Source organism: Dipodomys ordii, unplaced genomic scaffold (assembly GCF_000151885.1).
Source record: "Dipodomys ordii isolate 6190 unplaced genomic scaffold, Dord_2.0 Scaffold15, whole genome shotgun sequence".
NCBI classification, from domain to species: domain Eukaryota; kingdom Metazoa; phylum Chordata; class Mammalia; order Rodentia; family Heteromyidae; genus Dipodomys; species Dipodomys ordii.
Window position 1 is genome coordinate 8,521,699 of NW_012267231.1, and position 20,041 is coordinate 8,541,739.

Here is a 20,041-nt window from a genome sequence, read left to right on the forward strand (position 1 = left end):
CCATTTGGGCTTCAGTCCACAGCTACTGTGCCTTGTTGCTTTGGGCCTGAGGTGGCATAGAATGTTATGGCAGAAAATGCTGCTCGTGTCATGCATGACAGCCAGGAAGCAGAAGGAGAGAGAGGAGGGGCTGGGTCCCCATATCCCCTTCAAGGCTACACCCCCAATGGCCTCACTTCCTCCTATTAGGCCCCACCCCTTAAAGGTTCCACTACTTCCTAATAGTGACACAGGCAGGAGACTAACACTTTTAACACGTGGGCCATACCTGATCCAAACAAGCAGGAAAGAAATGGGAGACATGACGCTGTATTGTGAATTTGATTTAATCACAGTTGAAAATTCAGTAAACTAGAACACTGATGTTGTTTTTCCCTTGCAAGATGCTTCCTTTATGCCCCTGAGACACATGCTTACTCAGAAAATAGCCTACCAGATTGCCTCCGGCCTGGCTTATTTGCACAAGAAGAATATCATCTTCTGTGACCTGAAGTCAGACAACATCCTGGTGTGGTCCCTGGATGTGAAGGAACACGTTAACATCAAGCTGTCTGACTATGGCATCTCACGCCAGTCATTTCACGAGGGAGCCCTGGGCGTGGAGGGCACTCCTGGCTACCAGGCCCCGGAGATCAGGCCTCGCATCGTGTATGATGAGAAGGTATCTGCGCAGCTCATCGCCCCGAAGCCCAGCGCCTCAGAGTGGGAACCAACTCCCACCTGAAGCCAGCCAAGCAGTAATGGCAGCACCCGAGCCTTCTGAGCACAACTCCCTATACACGCACACTTTGCTCTCTCTTCTGTGCTCAGTAAAGAGTGGGGGTGGTGATTCTAGCTGTGAACAATTCAAGACAAAAATGGGTCTGGCTTGGATTCCACTATAACATTTGACGGGCCAAATAGGAACAGAGGGTGGATGGATGGATGGATGGATGGATGGATGGATGGATGGATGGATGGAAGGATGGATGGATGGATGGGAGGGATGATGGGTAAATGGGCAGTAGTTAAGCAGTCAGATGGATGGGTGAGTGAATAGAAAGAAGAAAGCATAGGAAAATGAATGGGGAAGTAGACCAAATGCAGGTGGTCAAACAGATGAATGGGTGGATGAATGGACAACTGGATAGAGCGGCAAGTTGAAGGATGGATGGCTAGACAGATGGAAGAATGGATAGATAAATGGCTGAACAGAAGAGCAAGTAGTCAGATAGATGGGTGGATGACAAAATAGATTTTTATAATTGGGCAGAATAACTAGCCAGAAGGAATGGATGGCTAGAGAGACGAAGGGAAGTATGACTAGAGAAGTACAGGGAGTCAGATGGATGGATGGATGGATGGACGGATGGATAGATGGATGGGCAGATGATAACTGGATGGATAGATGTAGATATATTATAAGTAGATAGTTAACTAGATAGAATATCTGGTCCCAAAAATAGGTGGCTAGAAAGATGGAGAAATAGATAGGTAGGTAGATAAATGAACAGAAGGGAAAGTAATCAGATGAGTGGATGGGTGGGTGAATGGATGGATGGATGGATGGATGGATGGATGGATGGATGGATGGATGGACTGACAGATGGGCTAACCATGGTTCCCCTTTGGGCAAGGCTCATGTTTCCTTACCTAGTTGTGTCTCTCTGCTCCCTCCACCTCAAGGTCAGCTTGCCAAAGCCACAGGGCCCTGGCAGGGGAGCAGGGGACCTGACTTGGCTCACTTCTCTGCCCAGGTAGATATGTTCTCCTACGGAATGGTGCTATACGAGCTGCTGTCAGGACAGCGTCCCGCACTAGGCCACCACCAGCTTCAGATCGCCAAGAAGCTGTCCAAGGGCATCCGCCCGGTTCTCGGGCAGCCAGAGGAAGTGCAGTTCCACCGCCTGCAGGCACTCATGATAGAGTGCTGGGACACGAAGCCTGAGAAGGTACATGGGCTGCCCCAGGGCTGGAAGCTGTGTGTGTGTGTGCATACGTGTATTTGCATGCACCTGTGTGTGTTTGTACACATGTGTATTTGCACGCCTACCCTTGACTAAGAACAACTGGTCAACCTCTGCTCACATTGTCTAGACAGAGAATGAGTGCCTCTCTCATAGCCAGTGCCGTTATCTTTGTGTGTGAATCTCTGGGAAAGTGAACTTTTCTTCCCCAACTTTGGTGTCACTTTCTCAAGCAGGCAAAGTAAAAGCTGTGTACCTTTCTACTTTAGATTAGAAGAGTTTCTTATTTCTGAGCTTTTTCAGATTGTAGAATATTTGTATAGACTTTACTAGTTTAGCATCTGAAAATTGAAAATCTGAAATGTTCGGAAGGCTGACATGTCCACGAGTGCCTTTCTAGTCCTTGTGCAAGAACAGAGAGAGTATATCTTTAAGACAATGGGGAAAGGGTTTGGAGGCGTGGCTCAGTTGGTAGAACACCAGCCAATGAGCAAAGTGTCAGGTACCAAGTCAGTACCAAGTACAGAGTCCCAGTCTCACAACAAAAAAGAAAGAAGAGAGAGAGAGGGAGAGAGAGAGAGGCAAGGAAGGAAAGAAGGAAGGAAGGAAGGAAGGAAGGAAGGAAGGAAGGAAGGAAGGAAGGGAGGAAGGAAGGGAGGGAGGGAGGGAAAGAAAGAAAAACAAGACAAAACAATAGGGAAAATTTCATGCATAAAGCAAAAGTTATAGGGTTAAAGCTCCTTTGTTTGTATGGGAGAGGCCCATAATTTCATGGTTAACTTATCAGTCAAGTACCTGTGGCTCACACCTGAAATCCTAGCTATTCAGGAGGCTGAGATCTTAGGATCATAGTTAAAAGCCAGTCCAGGTAGGAAAGTCCATGAGACTTTCATCTCCAGTTAACTACCAGAAAACCACTGTGGCTCAAGTGGTAGAGTGCCAGTCTTGAGTAAAAAGAGCTAAGAGACAACAGCCAGGCCCTGAGTTCAAGTCTCAGTATGGACATAACAACAACAACAACAACAAAAAGACCTATTAAATCAGATCATTTAATGTCTTGGTATGAAATAGGAGCTGAGAAAAATTCTTTGCCATAAAATTTTGGGGCTTGAGGTAGAATACTTGGAGTGAAGGCTAACCGGACCAGCCAGGCTCAAGCCCAGGGCCCTGGATGGGCTTGGAGTTTGGGGGAGAGGGGGGTTGGTCAAGTCTTTCAGGCCTTTTATTAGGATCTGGCCCTGAGAGAGCCAATTCTCCAAGTTTCTTACTTCTGGGTTGAGACAGCTGATCTCAGGTTTGAAACCAGCACAAGTATGCCTAGCCAAGTGCTGCCCTTCCCTCCCACAGCGCCCGCTGGCCCTGTCTGTGGTGAGTCAAATGAAGGACCCCACCTTCGCCACCTTCAAGTACCTGCTGCCCTGCGGGACACAGACAGCCTTCTTCTCCTCTCAGGGCCAGGAATACACGGTGGTGTTCTGGGATGGAAAAGAAGAGTCCAGGTAACCACCCCACACCTGCCCTGCCCCGCCATGCTTGTATCTGGGGTGGACAGAAAGCCTTGGATGAATTCAGGGCTGGTGGTTCACGCCTATAATCCTAGCTACTCAGGAAGATGGCAGTTCAAAGCCAGTCTGGGCAGATAAGTGCTTGAAGAGAGACTTTATTTCCAATGATTCAGCAAAAAAGCTAGACTGGAGGCATGGCTTAAGTGGTACACTCCAGCTGAGCAAGCAAGCCAAGCATGTGTGATATCCCTTCCCTTTTTGAAAATTGTTAATATGAAGGTGATGTACAGAGTGTTTACAGTTACATAAGTCAAGTAATGTGTGTATTTCTTTTTGGACAATATGAGGGCTCTTCTTTGTTGCATCTTTTTGGTTTTTTTGTCGGTACCAGGGTTTGAACTCAGGGCTTGGGTGCTGTCCCTGAGCTCTTTTGCTCAAGGCTGGCACTCTACCTCTTTGAGCCACAGCGCCACTTCTGGTTTTCTGGTGGTTCATTGGAGATAAAAGTCTCACAGGCTTTCCTGCCCGGGCTGGCTTTGAACTTCGACCCTCAGATCTCAGTCTCAGAGTATCAGCTAGAAGGATAGGTTTGAGCCGCCAGCGTCCATCAAGATGCTTTTTGTCTCTAGTGGAATTTTCTTCTCTGTGGGCAAAATTCACGCATGCCCAGCAGGCGGAAGGAACGTAGCGGTGCCGGGTGCATGGGGAATGAACGTGGTGAATGGTGTTTGACTCTAAGAACACAGCAAGGTCCTGCTTTGTGACTGCTACCTCCTCTCCTCCCCTGGGAGCGTTCCCCCAGGTCCTGGGGGAACGCTGACCTCAGGACCCTTACTGTAGGAATTACACCGTGGTGAACACAGAGAAGGGCCTTCTAGAAGTGCAGCGGATGACCTGTCCCGGCATGAAGCTGAGCTGTCAGCTCAAGGTGCAGAACACTCTATGGACGGCCACTGAGGTAACCGCTGACCCCTGACCCCAACACCAGGGAGTGGCCCCCCAGAGGGACCACATTTGTAAATCTATGGGGTATCCAGGCAGGCCTGTCTCTCAAAGCATCCTGGGTGATCCCCAAAATACTCAGCAGCCTGGTAAGACAGTGACAGGTCTCCTGGGGTGCTCAGCCTCTCCTGCTCCTGGTCTGGCCTTCAGTGGCAGGCGGCTGGATTCAGGGTTCAGAGAGGCAGGAGATTCTCCAAGGACAGGAACCCCAGTGGGTAATGCCACTGGGTCTTGATTTCCTGGCACATTCTGGATCCACACAGCACCAGTTCTCAGCTCTGAAGACCTTTGTGTCTTTCCATCCAGGAAGTCATCTGAAGTCAAAGAGCCAGGCGCCAGGGGCTTATGCTTGTCACCCTCGCTACTCAGGAGGCTGAGATCTGAGGATCGTGATTTAAAGCTAATGGAGGCAGGAAACTCCATGAGAGTCTTATCCCCAATGAATCACCAAAAAGCCAAAAGTGGAGCTGTGGTAAAAATGCTGACCGTGAATGAAAAAAGCTCAGGGACAGCACCCAGGTCCTGAGTTCAGTACCAGCCTCGGTACCAGCCCAAAACAAAAACAAAACAAAAATCCTAAGAGTAAAAGGGCTGAGGTTGGGGCTCAAGTGGTACAGTTCTTACCTTACAAGCACAAGGCCATGAGTTCAAACCCTAGTGCTACAAAACAACAAGCACAAACAACAACAAAGCCCATACAGAAGAAACACGGATGCCAGCTTTCCAATTGATTAGTTTATGTATTCCTGTTCTTCAGAGAAATGTGAAAACAAACAAACATAGAATCCTCTAAAAGAAAAATAGAAGTATCCATAATCTGTTACCTAGAGAAAACTATTTGGAACTGTCTTTTTAGCCCTGGGATTTGAACTCAAGGCCTCAGACTTGCTAAGCAGATGTCCTACCACTTGAGCTATTCCAGTAGCCCCCTTTTGTTTTGAGGCAAGGCCTTACTTGGCGCTTGGGCTGGCCTGGACTGTGATCTTCCTATCTGTCTTCCCTGTATGGCTGGGATGCCAGGCACACACCCCTAGGCCCAGCCATGGGTTCAGATGGAGTCTCCTGAATTTTTATGCCAGGATTGGCCTTGAACCAGGATTCATCAATCAACCTCCCAAGTAGCTAGAATAACAGGTTTGAACCACGGCATATTTTCTTAGAATAAATTCTTATAATCCTTCTGTGATTGCTGACATGTATATACATATACATGTATATTTGAACCATGCTTCTAAAGAAAGATAGATTTATTCTAAAGAAAGAAAGATTGTCTCCGTCTCTCTCCTACCCATAACTTCTGAGCATTTACATTCCTCTCTGGATTTCTCAGAAGACAGCTTCTTGCCTTTTATTTGTTTATTTTGTGTGTGTGTGGTAGTACTGGGATTTGAACTCAGAGCCTGGATGCTATTCCTTAGCTTTTTCACTCAAAGCTAACACTTTACCACTTGAGCTCTACTTCTGGTGGCTTTTTGGTGATTAATTGGAGACAAAGAGTTTCCCGGAGATTCCTGCCTGAGCTAGCTTTGAACCACCATCCTCAGATCTCAGCCTCCCGAGCGTGCTAGAATTACAGGGATGAACCAGCAGCGCCCAGCTTAGTTCTGTTTTTGACATAGAGTCTCAGGCTCCTTTTGCTGGCGCTAACCTTGGACCTTGATCCTCTTACCATTACCTTCCAAGTTGCTGGGATTGCAGGCAGGCATCACCATGCCCAGTCCCTTCATCCATGTTCCTCTTTGAGGCAAAAGGGGGACCCCCATCTGTGTGCACCCCCGTAGGAGCGCCAGCCACTTTCTCCCCTGTCCTTATAATGCGTTTCTCTGCCTCTGCAGGATCAGAAAATCTACATTTACAGCCTCAAAGGCATGTGCCCACTGAGCACACCGCAGCAAGCCTTGGACACACCGGCCATTGTCACCTGCTTCTTGGCTGTACCTGTCATTAAAAAGGTGAGGCGGGGGAGGCAGGTGTGCGGCTTTCTGAACCCTTCTTTCCTTATTTGCAAGTTGTTTGGGGCTGGGGACAGGAGAGCCACACCCTCTTAGACTCCCTGGCCAGGTCGTGCATTTCCTTTCTGCAGAACAGCTCCTGCCCACGAGCAAACAGCACAGCCCCTTCTCGGGTTGCAGCGTGCATTGGTGCCCGCGGGGTGGATGAGCAGGGCCATTAGGCCTTTCTTCCCCAGCTGCCCCGGCCTCAGGCCCCACTTCAGCCCCGCCTCTCAGTCTCCAGGCTCTGCCAGGGCCGACTTCTGATGAATAGGGTAATACCGCCTGTCCAGGATTCACTGACTGGATCTCAGCCTGGCTGCACAGGGGTATCCCCAGGGCGGACCCCATCCTACCTCACAACTGGGCCTCTTCCTGATCTGAGGCCTTAACACTGGCCTCCACTAGCCCAACACACACACACACACACACACACACACACACACTCAATTCTCAGGATTAAAGGCCATAACTACTGCTTATTTTCCCAGGCTTTGCTGCCCTATAACCCAGGTTGCAGGTTGTACTCAGGCAGCCCTGGCTGTTCCTGCCTGCTCACCTGCCTGCCCACCTGTTTGTTCCAGCCTCAGGCACGCTAGGTGTGTAAGGGGTGTGTTACAGTATTGACTCCATCCCAGCCCCTGCCACTGCTCAGCTCTAAAATGAGGATCATGAGCGATCATGAACTGGAACTCGGGACCTAACCTAACCAGAGCTTTAGGCTGATGCATGTGGAGTTTGCAGGCATTAGTAAGAGCTTGATAGTCAGGTGTATGGTAGCTCACGCCTGTAATCCTAGCTATTCAGGAGGCTGAGATCTGAGGATCACAGTTTGAAGCAGCAAAATCTATGAAACTTTTATCTCCAATGAAGCACCCAAAAGCTGGAAGTAGAATTGTGGCTCAAGTAGTAGAGCACTTTTTTAACCTTGAGTTAAAAAAAAAAGCTTAGGGACACTGCCCAGGCCCTAAATGTTCAAGCTTTAGACACACACACACACACACACACACACACACACACACACACACACACACACAGACCCTGACACAAAACACCCAAACTCTTCTCTCCATTTTGCTCCGGTTTCCTCTCTTTTTAATAGAAAGAAAGCACAGCTCAGGTATGAAATGAACCTTAGAGCCATTGATGACTCTCGCGTGGGGCTGGGCAGCGGGAACCGGCCTGCACCGGAGTGCGGGTGAGGGGGCAGGACACAAAGCGGTATTGAAGGATATCGCATCACCGCCCGTGCCCCAAGCCAGGGCACCACCTCCGGCATGATGGGGGGGGGAGAATAAATAAAGCCGGCTCTGTGCAGGGGCTCCCACACCCGTGTCCGCCCCCTCCCAGCCCGCCCAGCCCACGGTCCTGCCGGACAGACCCCTGCGTGTTTGCACTCGCAGACTTAACACCCAGCCAGGACGTGGCACTCACCATGCACGCAGGCCAGGCTGACCCAGAGCTCCAGATAGAGGTCCAAGCTGCTTGCCTTGGCTGCTTTCTGCAGATGGAGTGTGTGTGCGTGCATGTGTGTGTGCATGTGTGTGTGAGCATGTGTTGTGTGCATGTGTGTGTGTGAGCATGTGTTGTGTGTGTGCCACTATTGAGGCTTCAATTCAGAGACTGGCCCCCTCCCTGAGGCTTTTGTGCTCAAGGCTGATGGCTCTACCATTTGAACCACAGCTCCACTTCCGGCATTTTGGTGGTTAAGTGGAGATAAGAGTCCCATAGACTTTCTTGTCCTAGGCTGGCTTCAAACCCAGATCCTCAGGCTGGGAAGGTGGCTCAGTGGTAGAGCGCTTGCCTCGCATGCATAGAGGCCCTGGGTTTGATTCTTCCGTACCACATACACAGAAAATGCCGGAAGTGGCTCTGTGGCTCAAGTGGTAGAGTGCTAGCCTTGAGCTGAAGAGCTGAGGGAACAGTGCTCAGGCCCAGAGTTCAAACCTCACGACTAACCAAAACAAAACCAGATCCTCAGATCACAGCCTCCCGAGTGGCTAGGATGACAGGCGTGAGCTACCGGCCCCTGGCCTGCAGATGGATTTTGATAACCTTTCTTAGCGTGCCTTGCCCGGACTGTTGCGTTGTGACTCTCTGTAGCCGAACCTGGACCCTGCTCTGTCTTGACTCAAGCTGTGTTTGCAAAGCTTTTCCCACCCTGATGCTTTCTGTTCGCACCCTGCCCTGAGTCCTGGCTGGAGCAGCCTGGGGTAGCCTCTGTGTCTGACACCCCCGCCACCGGCATCTACGCCCGGCCCCCTGGCAGGCAGCTGCCAAAGAGCTCCAGTGTCCTTGCGGTGGGTGGGCTACCCCCTAGACACCCACTAATGCCAGCCACGCCCCAGACCTTGAAGAAGAAGAGTCTGTGAGAGCTGGGCTCTGGTGGCTCACACCTGTAATCCTAGCTGCTCAGGAGGCTGAGATCTGAGGACTGCAGTTCAAGCCAGCCCTGGCAGGAAAGATTGTGAGCCTCTTATCTCCAATAACCCACCAGAAAACCAGAAATGGTGCTGTGGCTCAAGTGGTAGAGCGCTCGCCTTGAGTTGAAGAGCTGTGGGAAAGCACCCAGGCCCCGAGTTCAAGCCCCACAACCGACAAAAAAAAAGTCTATGAGACTCTTAGTCTCCAATTAACCAGTAAGAAAAGCCAGAAGGGGAGCTGTGGCTCAGGTAGTAGAACACCATCTTTGAGGGAAAAAAAAAAAAAGCTAAGGGTCAGAGCCCTGAGTTCAAGTCCCAGTACTGGCACAGAACAACAAAACAGAACAGGTGCCATCCAAGATAGACCTACAAAAGAAGGTGGAGCTAAAAGAGATTCCTTTCAGGATTAGTTCCACAGACACAGATGGCCCACTTGAAGAAGAAAAACTTCTGGGAGCCCCAGGGCCACAGAAATGAGGCCTTCATTGGGCCAGGACCAGTGATGAAGGGATAATCGGGGGCACAGGGTCCTGCCCCCTGCTTTCATGGAGCAAGCCACCTCATACGGACAGTGAGGACACCCCACTGTGGATCCTGATACAGTCACGGCTGGGGGGGGAGGAAGGAGGGAGAGGGAAGCCAGCCTAGCGGAGGCAGGCCCTGTGGCAGCTGTGCCTTTGTTTGGTGCTGTGGCTGTCACTCCACACCCCTCACCTTGAACCCAGAGGGCAGGGTGGCCCTAGGAGGCACAGGTTGGCAGTGCCAGTTTTCTAGGGGCATGGCGAGGATGCGTGTGGCATCTCCCCTCCCCCCGTGACTTCGTTTCTCCCCGCAGAACTCCCTCCTGGTGCTGGCAGGCCTGGCAGATGGCCTGGTGGCGGTGTTTCCCGTGGCGCGGGGCACCCCGAGGGACGGCTGCTCCTACCTGTGCTCCCACACGGCCAACCGGGCCAAGTTCCGCATCGCTGACGCCGACGCCCGGCAGAACCCGTACCCGGTGAGCGCCATGGAGGTGGCCAACAGCGGCACCGAGGTCTGGTACAGCAACGGGCCCGGCCTGCTGGTGATCGACTGCGGGACGCTGGACATCCGCAGGCGGCTGGAGCCCTACGCGGCCCCCTCGGTGGTCACCGCCATCACCTGCAGCTCCGACTGCCGCGGGGAGGAGGTCGTCTGGTGCCTGGATGACAAGGCCAATGCCTTGGTGATGTACCACGCGGCCACCTATCACCTGTGCGCACAGTACTTCTGCGGGGACCCCAGTCCCCTCCGAGACGTGTTTCCTGTGCAGCTGGTAGGCGTAGAGTCCCTGGGGGGCCACACCCCCAGCTCCAAGGAAACCGAGGGGGACCCCATTGCAGACGTGAGCATCATCTACAGCAAGGAGCTGGGGACCCAGATCCTGAGTCACCAGGACTCGCTCACCGACTACTGCTCCATGTCCTCCTACTCCTCGTCCCCACCCCACCCAGCCACCAGGTCCCTCTCCAGCTGCCCCAATTCCCCAGCCAGTGGTTCCAGTGTGCCCTTCTCCACTGACTATGAGGACTCAGACAGGATGCCGGAGCCCGGGGTCATCTCTGACAGATCCGACCCGGACCTCAGCCCCCTGGACGGGGAGACATTCAGCCAGCACCTGCAGGCCGTGAAAGTTCTAGCTGTGCGAGACCTCATTTGGATCCCCAGGTGAGTCTCTCAGCATGGCCTGGCCACCTCTAGCTGCCACAGAACCCGAGGGTTTCCTTAAGGATCAACATGCAGGCCGGGCACTGGTGGTCATGCTCGAATCCTAGCTACTCAGGAGGCTGAGATCTAAGGAACACAGTTTGTGGTTCCAGGCTGAGCAGGAAAGTCCCACCATCACCTTGGCATTGGGCTCCTAGCTGGGAAAGTCGCAGTCTGCCTCCTCTGCTCTCTGCCAACTCAGTCTGTGGTGAAACTCACACACGCGTGGCCTGTCTTTCCACCCACCAGCTCCAGCCCATCAGGGTGCAGCTGGCCACCTGCCCATCACTCCCCCTTCTCCGTGTTGATTCCTCAGGCGAGGCGGCGATATCATTGTCATCAGCATGGAAAAGGAGTCCGGCGCCCAGCGGGGCCGAGTCATCGCCGTTTTAAAAGCCCGAGAGTTGACTCCACATGGGTAAGCTGGAGGGAGCCATTCCCGTGGGGTCCAGCAGAACAACCTAGAACCCAATGACCCTGGAGCCCTGTTGTCACTTACCCAAACAAATAACATTGAGAGGGTGGCCATGGGGGAAAGCAGGAACAAGGTGTGGGTTCCTCCACACGGGTCCTAGGGGGCTCATCAAATGCCAGCTGTAGGAGGCCTCTGCCCTGACCAAGTTGCTCAGCTCTGGGGCTGTCCATGGACCATGGACCAAGTGTCCTGTAGAGGGCGCTCTTCTGGGCAAAGTCCAACTTCAAACTGGAGGTGATTCACAATCCTTCTAGCAAGAGGGCCCTTCTAGGGCCTGTACAGCTGCAAATAAGGTCCCCCTCCCCCCAACACAGGCACACCTCCTTCCCCTGAGTGGGTAGTCTTGGGAGTTGTGCCATTCTCTACACTGGAGACATCTGGGCAGGATGGCCCGGCCAGGATGTGGAGGAGAGCAATGCCAGGAATGAGTTCCAGGGCTGATCTCGAGCCCCAACTGAGTTTATACCTGGCAGCCTTGAACCCAAGGGATTCCTGGCTTGCAGGTCAGGTTTGTTGGGCTCAAGTGAGTCCACAGAGCCCCAAACACATGGCCTGCTTCCTCTTGACTGGTCCAGCCTACTGATGAGGCTTTCTTTTCCAGTATTTTTGTTGTGTGGCCTTTTTTGTTTGTTTATTTTGTTTTGGGCCGGTCATGGGGCTTGAACTCAGGGCCTGGGCGCTGTCCCTGAGTTTCTTTGCTCAAGCCTGGTGCTCTATCACTTGAGCCACAGCACCACTTTCAGTTTTCTGGTGGTTCACTGGAGATAAGAGTCTCACAGACTTTTCTGCCCAGGCTGGCTTTGAACCCTGATCTTCAGATCTTAGCCTCCTGATTAGCTAGGATGACAGGCATGAGCTGGCAGCACCTGGCACAGATGAGGCTTTCTAAAGTCTCACAAAGAGCCAAAGATATCTGTCCAAGTTCATGGGCATCATCCAGAACACTCTTTGAAGGCCAAGTTTCAGCTCGTCTGTTCATTTGCTTCCCTTGCCCTCTCTTCTCCCATGCTGGGGAAACACAGTCACTCTACTGGACAGCGAAGCCACTGGCCCGTAGCCAGCACTGCCCATGTTCTTCTTGAGGCTCTGGACTGCATGGTCTTATGGCACATTCTAAGGCCAAAGCAGGTGGCTCCCTGCAGCTGCCAGACCCTGGTCACGTCACCACCAGGCCGGTGACTCCAGGCACAGCTTGTGGCCTCTCCTCTCTCTGTGCCACTGTGTACCTTTGCCAGATGCTCCCTTTCCCAGTTTTTCTCCCTATAACCGGTGTGCCTGACTCTTGGCAAAACCTGACTTTGGGGAATAAAGAGAAAACAAAACCAGAAAAACCAGGTCCTGGTGGCTCACACCTATAATCCCAGCTATTTAGGAGGCTGAGATCTGAGGCTTGTGGTTCAAAGTCAGACCAGGCAGAAAAGTCCATGGGACTCTTATCTCCAATCAACCATCAAAAACTGGAGGTGGAGCTGTGGTTCAAGTAAGTGAGAAAGTGGCCAGCCTTCAGTGGAAAAGCCAAGTGAGAAAATGAATGCACGCATGCACACACACACACACACGAATCAAGTATAAATGAAGGGGCATTCAAGAAGGCCGGGATGCACACCTTCACCAGCCCTGACCCCGTGGAGACCCCTGCAGGTTCTCTCAGGCTCCCCCTTTTCTCCGCAGGGTGCTGGTGGACGCCGCGGTGATCTCAAAGGAAACAGTGGTGTGCTGCTTTGAGAACGAGGCGAGCGAGTGGTGCCTGGCTGTGTGGAGGGGCTGGGGTGCCAAGGAGTTTGACATTTTCTACCAGTCCTACGAGGAACTGGGCAGGCTAGAGGCTACGCGCAAGAGGAGGTAGTGCGTACAGATAGACCTTCAGTAGGACTGCCTGACCCTGGGGTTGGCCCCCAGCCACTACAAGCCCTGGAAAGAGCCAGCAAGATGGATGGAGTTCTTTGCCAAACCCCAGCTGCTCAAAAGGGCTGGGCAGTTACGGCTGGTGGAGGGGTTGGGGTGTTCTCAGATTCCGCAGGACGGAATTAGCTGAATACCTGAGTCCCTGCTGCAGGCTTTACAACAGGGCTGGTCAGGGGGCTCCTCCTCTTTCCTCCTCTGTGTGTTTCCAGGGGGCAGGGGAAGGGGTACCCCCCCTCCGCCCACAGGGTCTTCTTGGCATAATGGGCCTGCCCTGTTTTAATCATAAGCCTCAGATGGAATTACACTAGAGATTTCCAGTTGGGGAACACATCAGGGCAGGGTAAATGCAGGGCTGTGACCCCTATACTCCCCTCACCCCTAGAATCGCAGACTCGGAACGTTTCACAAGCCCCCCGGGTATCTGGAGCAGGGGGGCCCAGCTTGGGGAAGCTGAGATCAGATGTCTCCCCCTCAGAAAAGCCTCAGTGTGAGAAACTCCTAGAAGGATCCTGAGCCAGAAGCAGGGTACAATCTAGGCTGGGGTGTATGTGGGGGGGATGAATGAGTTCCTTTAAGAGTGAGATCTGGAAAGCCCTGCTCAAGGTAGCCACCCGCCTTACATTCTTCTCCTCCGACAAAAGGAAGTAGAAAGCCAATCTGCAGGACGAGAGAAAGGGCCTGTGTTTATAGCTTGGTCAAATAAACGTCGATGCAGTTGGAGCACAAGCTCTGTTTGTTTGTACATCATAACCTTGTTTATCGCTTTCACAAATTAGGTAGTATCTCGGTGGTTTAGGCCTCTGGTTGGGAAAAATCTCAGCGTCCGGGGACTTAAACCAAATTATGGATGTTGCTAAACATGGTTGGCCCATATGGACAGCAGTGAAAAGTGGAATTGTTAGCAGCGATGTATGGCTAAACAGAGGACTTTTTATACATTGTGGGCGCACACATGCGCATCTTTGCCAAGACTTAACCATCTGACTCTGCTCTGCCTAGAACACAAGTTGAATTTGAGACCCTCCCGCAGCTTGTGTTGAAATCACGTTTGCCTAACAACAAACTTACGATTCTCTGCCGGGCCCCGGGGCTCATGCTTGTTAGCCTGACTTCTCAGGATGCTGAGAGCCTATGGATAGTGGTTTGAAGCCAGCCTAGGCAAGAAAAAAAATCCATGAGACTCTTCTCTTCAATTAACCACCAGAAAAAAACTGGAAATGGAGTGATGGCTCCAGTATATCAGAGCACCATCACTGAGTTAAAAAAATTAAGGGACAAAGCCCAGGCCCTGAGTTCAAGCCCCAGTACTGGCACTAATAAAAGTGTATTTTTTTAAAACAGAAATGAACTCATGAGTCACTAGTGTGTGCTGGCACAGATGTAAGTCTTTTTATCTGCAAATAAACCGAACCTCAAGAATAAAATCACGGCGTCTGTCTGTCCAGTCCTGTGACAATAGTACAGGTGTGGGCCCCTAGGGAACCTGCCAGCTGCGTGTAACCATTTCCCTGTGCAGAGGCTGCTGCCCTGTCAGCCATAGGCCTAGAAAAACAAATTATCCTCTTTCTTGTACAAGCCTAGATCATGGGGAATAAGGTCAGTGTCCGCTGCTTCCTTCCCTGCTTCTGCATGCCCTGGTCCTCTCCTTCTCTCTCCCCAGTACCCAGTCAACCCCAAGTCCAAACCAGGCCTGGCTTCCCTCTGCTTCAACGTCTGCAGCCTGTGTCCCAGAGCAGAGCGCTCTGCCCACCCTCGCCACACCTCCTCCAGCCTTAACCCCAGGCCCAGGCCTGTGTTGGAAGCCTCACTGAGCAGGGCCTGGTTACAGCCCACGGTTAGAAACCACACAGAAAATGGCTAATCAACTATGTACAAATTAGAAAAGTAGGCTGGGTGTAGGTGGCTCACTCCTGTCTGTCAGCTACTCAGGAGGCTGAGACCTGAGGATTGAGGTTCAAAGCTAGCCAGGGCAGAAAAAGTCCTTAAGATTCTATTTCTAGCCAGGTGCCAGTGGTTCACACCTGTAATCCTAGCTACTCGGGAAGCTAAGACCTGAGGACTGAGGTTCAAAGCCAGCCTGGGCAGAAAAGTCTATGAGACCCTCATTTCCATTAAACTACTCAGGAAAAGCTGGAAATGGTGCTGTGGCTCACGTGGTAGAATGCTAGCCTCAAACACAAAGAGGCACTCAGGGACAACACCCAGGCCCTGAGTTCAAGACATAGGACATAAGAGCAGCAAAAAAAAAAGGTTCTATTTACAAAGAACTAACAAAGAAAAGCTAATCTGGAGCCATAGTTCAAATGGTGGAGCACCAATCTTGAGCAAAAAATGCTGAGCAAGAGCGTGAAGCCCCAGTTTCAAGCCTAGTCACAAGATAACTTCAAAAACCTGAATAAGAATATGACCACAAAGTCCAAAAGTGGGACAATAAGTTGAGGGGGGGAGGGAAATTACAATAGAAATAGGAGGTGAATTTATGCCCTCCGATAAGAAAGAAGAAGAAAAAAAACCTAGTGGGAAAATGCATAACTGGCAATAAGCAATCGCTGAGTTACAGAGAAACAAAGCCAGGCCCTTAAGCAACAGGTTAAGCTTGAGGTTAGAAAATAGCCATAAAGGCAGCAGTAAAATAGCATCTACTCCCCTCGTGATACAGAAAGAGCAGCAATTATTTCTTGAATACCTGCCAGGCGTCCGGCTGTGTAACAGCACAACACAGTGATAACCACACAGACAAGAATTTCTGCATTTCTGGGCATGGTAGTGAACACCTGTAATCCCAGCTACTTGAAGACAAGTAAGAGGATCTGAGTTCAAGGCAATCCCCAGCAAAGTTGGCAAGGCCTTATCTCAAAAACAAAAGAGAACTGGGGCATAGTTCAAGCAATAGAGGGCTAGAGGGCCTAGCGTGTACAAAGCCCTAGAGATCCAGTACCACAAAAAATAAAAAACAGAAGTGGGGTGTTAGTGGCTCACACCTGTAATCCTAGCTGTTCAGGAACCTGAGATCTTTGGAGCTAGGTTTGAAGCCAGTTTAGGCAGACAAATCCACAAGACTCTTATTTCCGATTAACCAGCAAAACTCTGGAAGCATAGCTATGTCTCAAGTGGTAGAGCACCAGCCTTGAGTGCCAAGACTCTGAGCTCAAGCACCAGTACTGGCACAAAAATAAGTAAATAAATAAATTGATCGAGATGCGTTGTATTCATATACTGACATGTTGAGTTGAAACCTCTTCGTACAACTACTTAAAGATAAGAAAAGGAAATAAATCTCTGTTTTTAGTGGGTGGCAGTGGAAATGTGGATGCAAATGAAACGAAGAGCAGCCAAGCAATGAAGTCAGGAATTCTTGGTAGCTGAAGACCACAGGGTTGCATTTGGCTAGGGCTGGGGAAGGCCTACATGGGAGAGACTGTCTACAAAAGCAACATTTGTGTGCAAATCTCAGCGCACCAATTAGAAGGGCTTGCATGTGCAAAGGCCCTGGGGTTGGGGCTATATCTATCAAAATCTCAACTGTTTATTAACCTGGTGGCTCCCCTTATGTCTTTGATCCTGGAGAAACTGTACATTTCCTGTACATGCACTAGCGAAGATGCATTCTCCCAGGTGTTACAAGTGAACAGAGAAATAAATGTTTTCATAGTAAGTATCAAGCAGGAGTCCAACATTCCCATATGTAAGTTAGGCTGCTGCTTGGAAAGGGTGGAATCTTCTGGAAAGTCTCAAACCCTGTGCCTTTCTCCATGCAAACTCCACCATGATGGAGCCCTGAGCTGAGAGCAGGGATTTGTGCTAGGCCCAATGCCCAGGACTTGTCTCAAATCTTCTTTTTGAGGGGTTACACAGAGACCAAAAGACTGAAGAGAGTTATGAGAGCCCCTCATCTGGAGACCCCGGCCTGAGCCCCTGCCCCGACTCTGCCCGCTGGGCCTCAACCCACCTCCGGTCTCCAACTCCAGACAGCGATGGCAGGGGCCTCTGCAGAAGAAAGGTTTGGGGCTGGGCCCTGCCTTTCCTACAGAAGCCACCCACAGGGACATGGTCACGAAGACCTGCTGTTCGCCAGAATACAAGTGTCCCGCTGCATCCCTGGAGCCTAGAGGAAGTGGGGAGTCTGTACCCACACCCACACCCCAAAGCCCCCCCAGCATCTGCTCCCTGCTTCCAAGGGGTGGGCCTTCAGGAGCAATCCCCTCATCTGCAGCCAGGGGGCGCCGGTGTGCAGCCACCTGGGCCCCCTGACCTCCAGCCAGTTGGGCCTGGCTCAGATGTCCACCAGACCAGGCCAGTCCCTGGGCTTCTGGACCCTCTTGAGGGGAGTCTGTGGGCTGGATACCTTTACTTGACCAAATATTCCCACGTAGGATCTCATCAGAGGAAGGAGCAGCTGTGGATGGATGCAAATACTGTCCAGACAACCCAGAGGGCTGACAGGAAGTGGCCCCCCATGGGTCCCCGGCTGGCTGAGGTGGGGAGGGAGGAGCAGACTTTCTTCTTGGATATCTTGCATTCCTTGAGTAATAGAGAACCTTAAAGGTAACTGCCTTTTCCACATATAACACAGGCTTGTGAAGACTGGTGGTGTGTGTGCATACGTGCCTGTGTGCATGAGCGTGTTTATGTGTGCACACGCGTGCCTGTGTGCTCCCATGTCTCTATAGAATGGGGCTTTGTGGCCAGGAATAAGCCCAGGTAGGACCTGGAGGGCCTTGGGGGGAGGGAGGTCTGATATACAAGAGGAGAATCTAGAAATCTGGTGAACACTTCTCCTGTGTAAGTCTGGTCAAAAGGTGGAAGTTCAAGAGCCCCAATTTTCACATCTGGGGGTGGTGGTAGGGGACATGCTAATCTTTATGCCATTACCACTACAACGTCTCAGAACTCAGCCACTGAGTCAAGCAAGCAGAGTAGCATTGGTGGGCATTTATGTCAGCCACACAAAAATTAGCCTTCAAAAGAAAACCTTTCCAGCCCGTGCTGAGGGACACACACACCACACAGAGAGAGAGAGAGAGAGAGAGAGAGAGAGAGAGAGAGAGGAGAGCCTTCCCCTTACAAGCTGGACGGGGGATGGCTGAAGGCCCTGCATCAATGTCTCTAGACCACAGTTTCAGAGGTCAGGCTGTCCATAAGCAAGTGTGTGTTTCTGGGGTTCTCTCCAGGCCCCACGCTGCTTGGCTCCAGGGTGAGGCTCTGTCTGGCTCTCCTTATTCCCAAACCACAAATCAAGAGCCAAGAAACATCAGACCTTCACGAACAGCCATGAATCGTGCAGGAATCAAGCCAGGTCAGGCAGCCCAGATCCTCATTAAACCAAGTGGCCCTTTGGGTCCTAGTTCACCCTGAACTTGCCCAGCTACAGTAAAGAGAGCAGAGGGTACAGCCCCGCCCGACCCCCATTTCTCTCTGTGGGCATGGAAAGAGCCTGAACAGCAGAACAAGCCTGTCTGTGCAGCTGGCCAAATAGGGAGCAAAGCCAGAGGCAGTGTGTCAGATCTCCCATTCCACCATTGCTCACATTCAACGATGGGGCCTCTATTCTTTCCCCTTGAATCCCAAGGGCTTGTGTCTTTCTTGTAACCAATAGAAAGTGGTAGAAATTAAATAATGTGGTATCCAAAGATCAGGCAGCAAAGGCAATGGGCCTGGGTGCTTCACTTCTGAAGCCCTAAGACACCAGATAGAAAAGGTGACAAGGACAAAGCTGCCATATTGTGAGGGAGCCCATGGAGCCACGTGGAGGCCAGGCAGAGGCTTTTGGCCTTCCACCTCAGCTATGTCAGCCGGCACGGAGCATCTTGGGTTAGGAGGGTGCAGTGAGAGGAGACATCTTTAGATGTTTCCAGCCATGAAACTCCATAGAGATTTCATGGAGATTTCTGTTCAAATTCTTTTTTTTTGGTAGTCATGGGGCTTGAACTCAGGTCCTGGGTGCTATCCCTGAGCTCTTTTGCTCAAGGCTAGCATTCTACTACTTTGAGCCATAGCTCCATTCTGGCGTGTGTGTGTGTGTGTGTGTGTGTGGTGTGTGTGTATGTGTGTGTGTGTTCTTAATTGGAGATAAGAGTCTCACTGACTTTCCAGCCTGGAGTGGCTTTGAACCACTGTCCTCAGATCTCAGCCTCCTGAGTAGCTAGGATTACAGACATAAACCACCAGCACCCAGCTTCTATTCAAATTCTAGGTCCACTGAACCACAGATTCCGTTGGTTGCCACATTATGTTTGTGGGGTTGCTATGAAATAACAGTAACTACGGCAGTAACCAGGAAGAGGTTTAGAAAATGTCCCCCAACTTCCTTATTCTTTCCTTTTATTTTTTATAGGTGCCTCTGGACCTGGGAGGCCAAGGACTGGGGAGCTGCTTGCCTCATCTTTTGTGAAGTAACAACAGAATCAATAGCTCCTACTTATAGCAGAGGACTAGACATGAGCCCCCTAGAACCCTTGGTTCAGGGAGCCAGAGTGAGCAGACTCCTGCCCAGGCCTGGGGGGGGCGCTAGTGAGCAAGGGCTGGTTGAGCGGCAGGGCTGGGTTTGCTTGGGGGCTTCTCAGCCTGATGAAGGCTCAAGAGTCACAGGTCACCATAGCAACCCAGGTCTCCAATGCTCTCCCCCTACAAATGCAGCTGGAGAAGAGAGGTGCTCCTACATTGTTATTGGTTTCTGGCCCAGAAAAGTGGCTGGAATTCTCCTTCCCATTGGCCACATGCTGACCCTTGGGGGCGGGCAGATGATGGGTCAGAAGTTTTCAGGAACAGAGAAAGGGTGGCAGTGGGGTTGGCGTGGTTTGGGGCAGCCTAGACGAGGGTCCCCAACTGTGAAGGCCAAATGACCAGCAGTAGCCAGGGCTGCGGCAGTCAGCCGCTGTCCCCACGGGTTACCAGGAAGCCCTGGGAAACCACAACACAGATGCTTTTCTTCTCTCTGGGAGATGCCCGGCGGGAATAAAAGGGCCAGAGAGGGGCCATGAGGTGTGGCTTTGGCCTCCCAGCCTAGGAAGCTGGAAACGACCTTGCCCTTCTCCCATGCCCACAGCACAGATGAGGAACAAAGACCCAG

At 51.5% G+C, this 20,041-nt stretch overlaps 1 protein-coding gene across 2 annotated transcripts in view; it reads left to right on the plus strand.

Moving 5' to 3' along the window:
* The window catches only part of Lrrk1 (leucine-rich repeat kinase 1), a 63,328-nt gene extending 49,630 nt beyond the window's left edge, over positions 1–13,698 (plus strand). The window contains exons 26-33 of one of the 2 annotated variants that reach the window (XM_013012111.1): positions 384–661; positions 1,737–1,931; positions 3,294–3,445; positions 4,292–4,409; positions 6,289–6,405; positions 9,703–10,553; positions 10,909–11,010; positions 12,739–13,698. In XM_013012111.1, coding sequence (XP_012867565.1) covers positions 384–661; positions 1,737–1,931; positions 3,294–3,445; positions 4,292–4,409; positions 6,289–6,405; positions 9,703–10,553; positions 10,909–11,010; positions 12,739–12,913 — 1,988 coding nt within the window. In that variant the 3' untranslated portion in view covers positions 12,914–13,698. The remainder of the gene's footprint in view (positions 1–383; positions 662–1,736; positions 1,932–3,293; positions 3,446–4,291; positions 4,410–6,288; positions 6,406–9,702; positions 10,554–10,908; positions 11,011–12,738) is intronic. The other variant, XM_013012112.1, reaches the window with a different exon arrangement.
* The last annotated feature ends 6,343 nt before the right edge of the window (positions 13,699–20,041 follow it).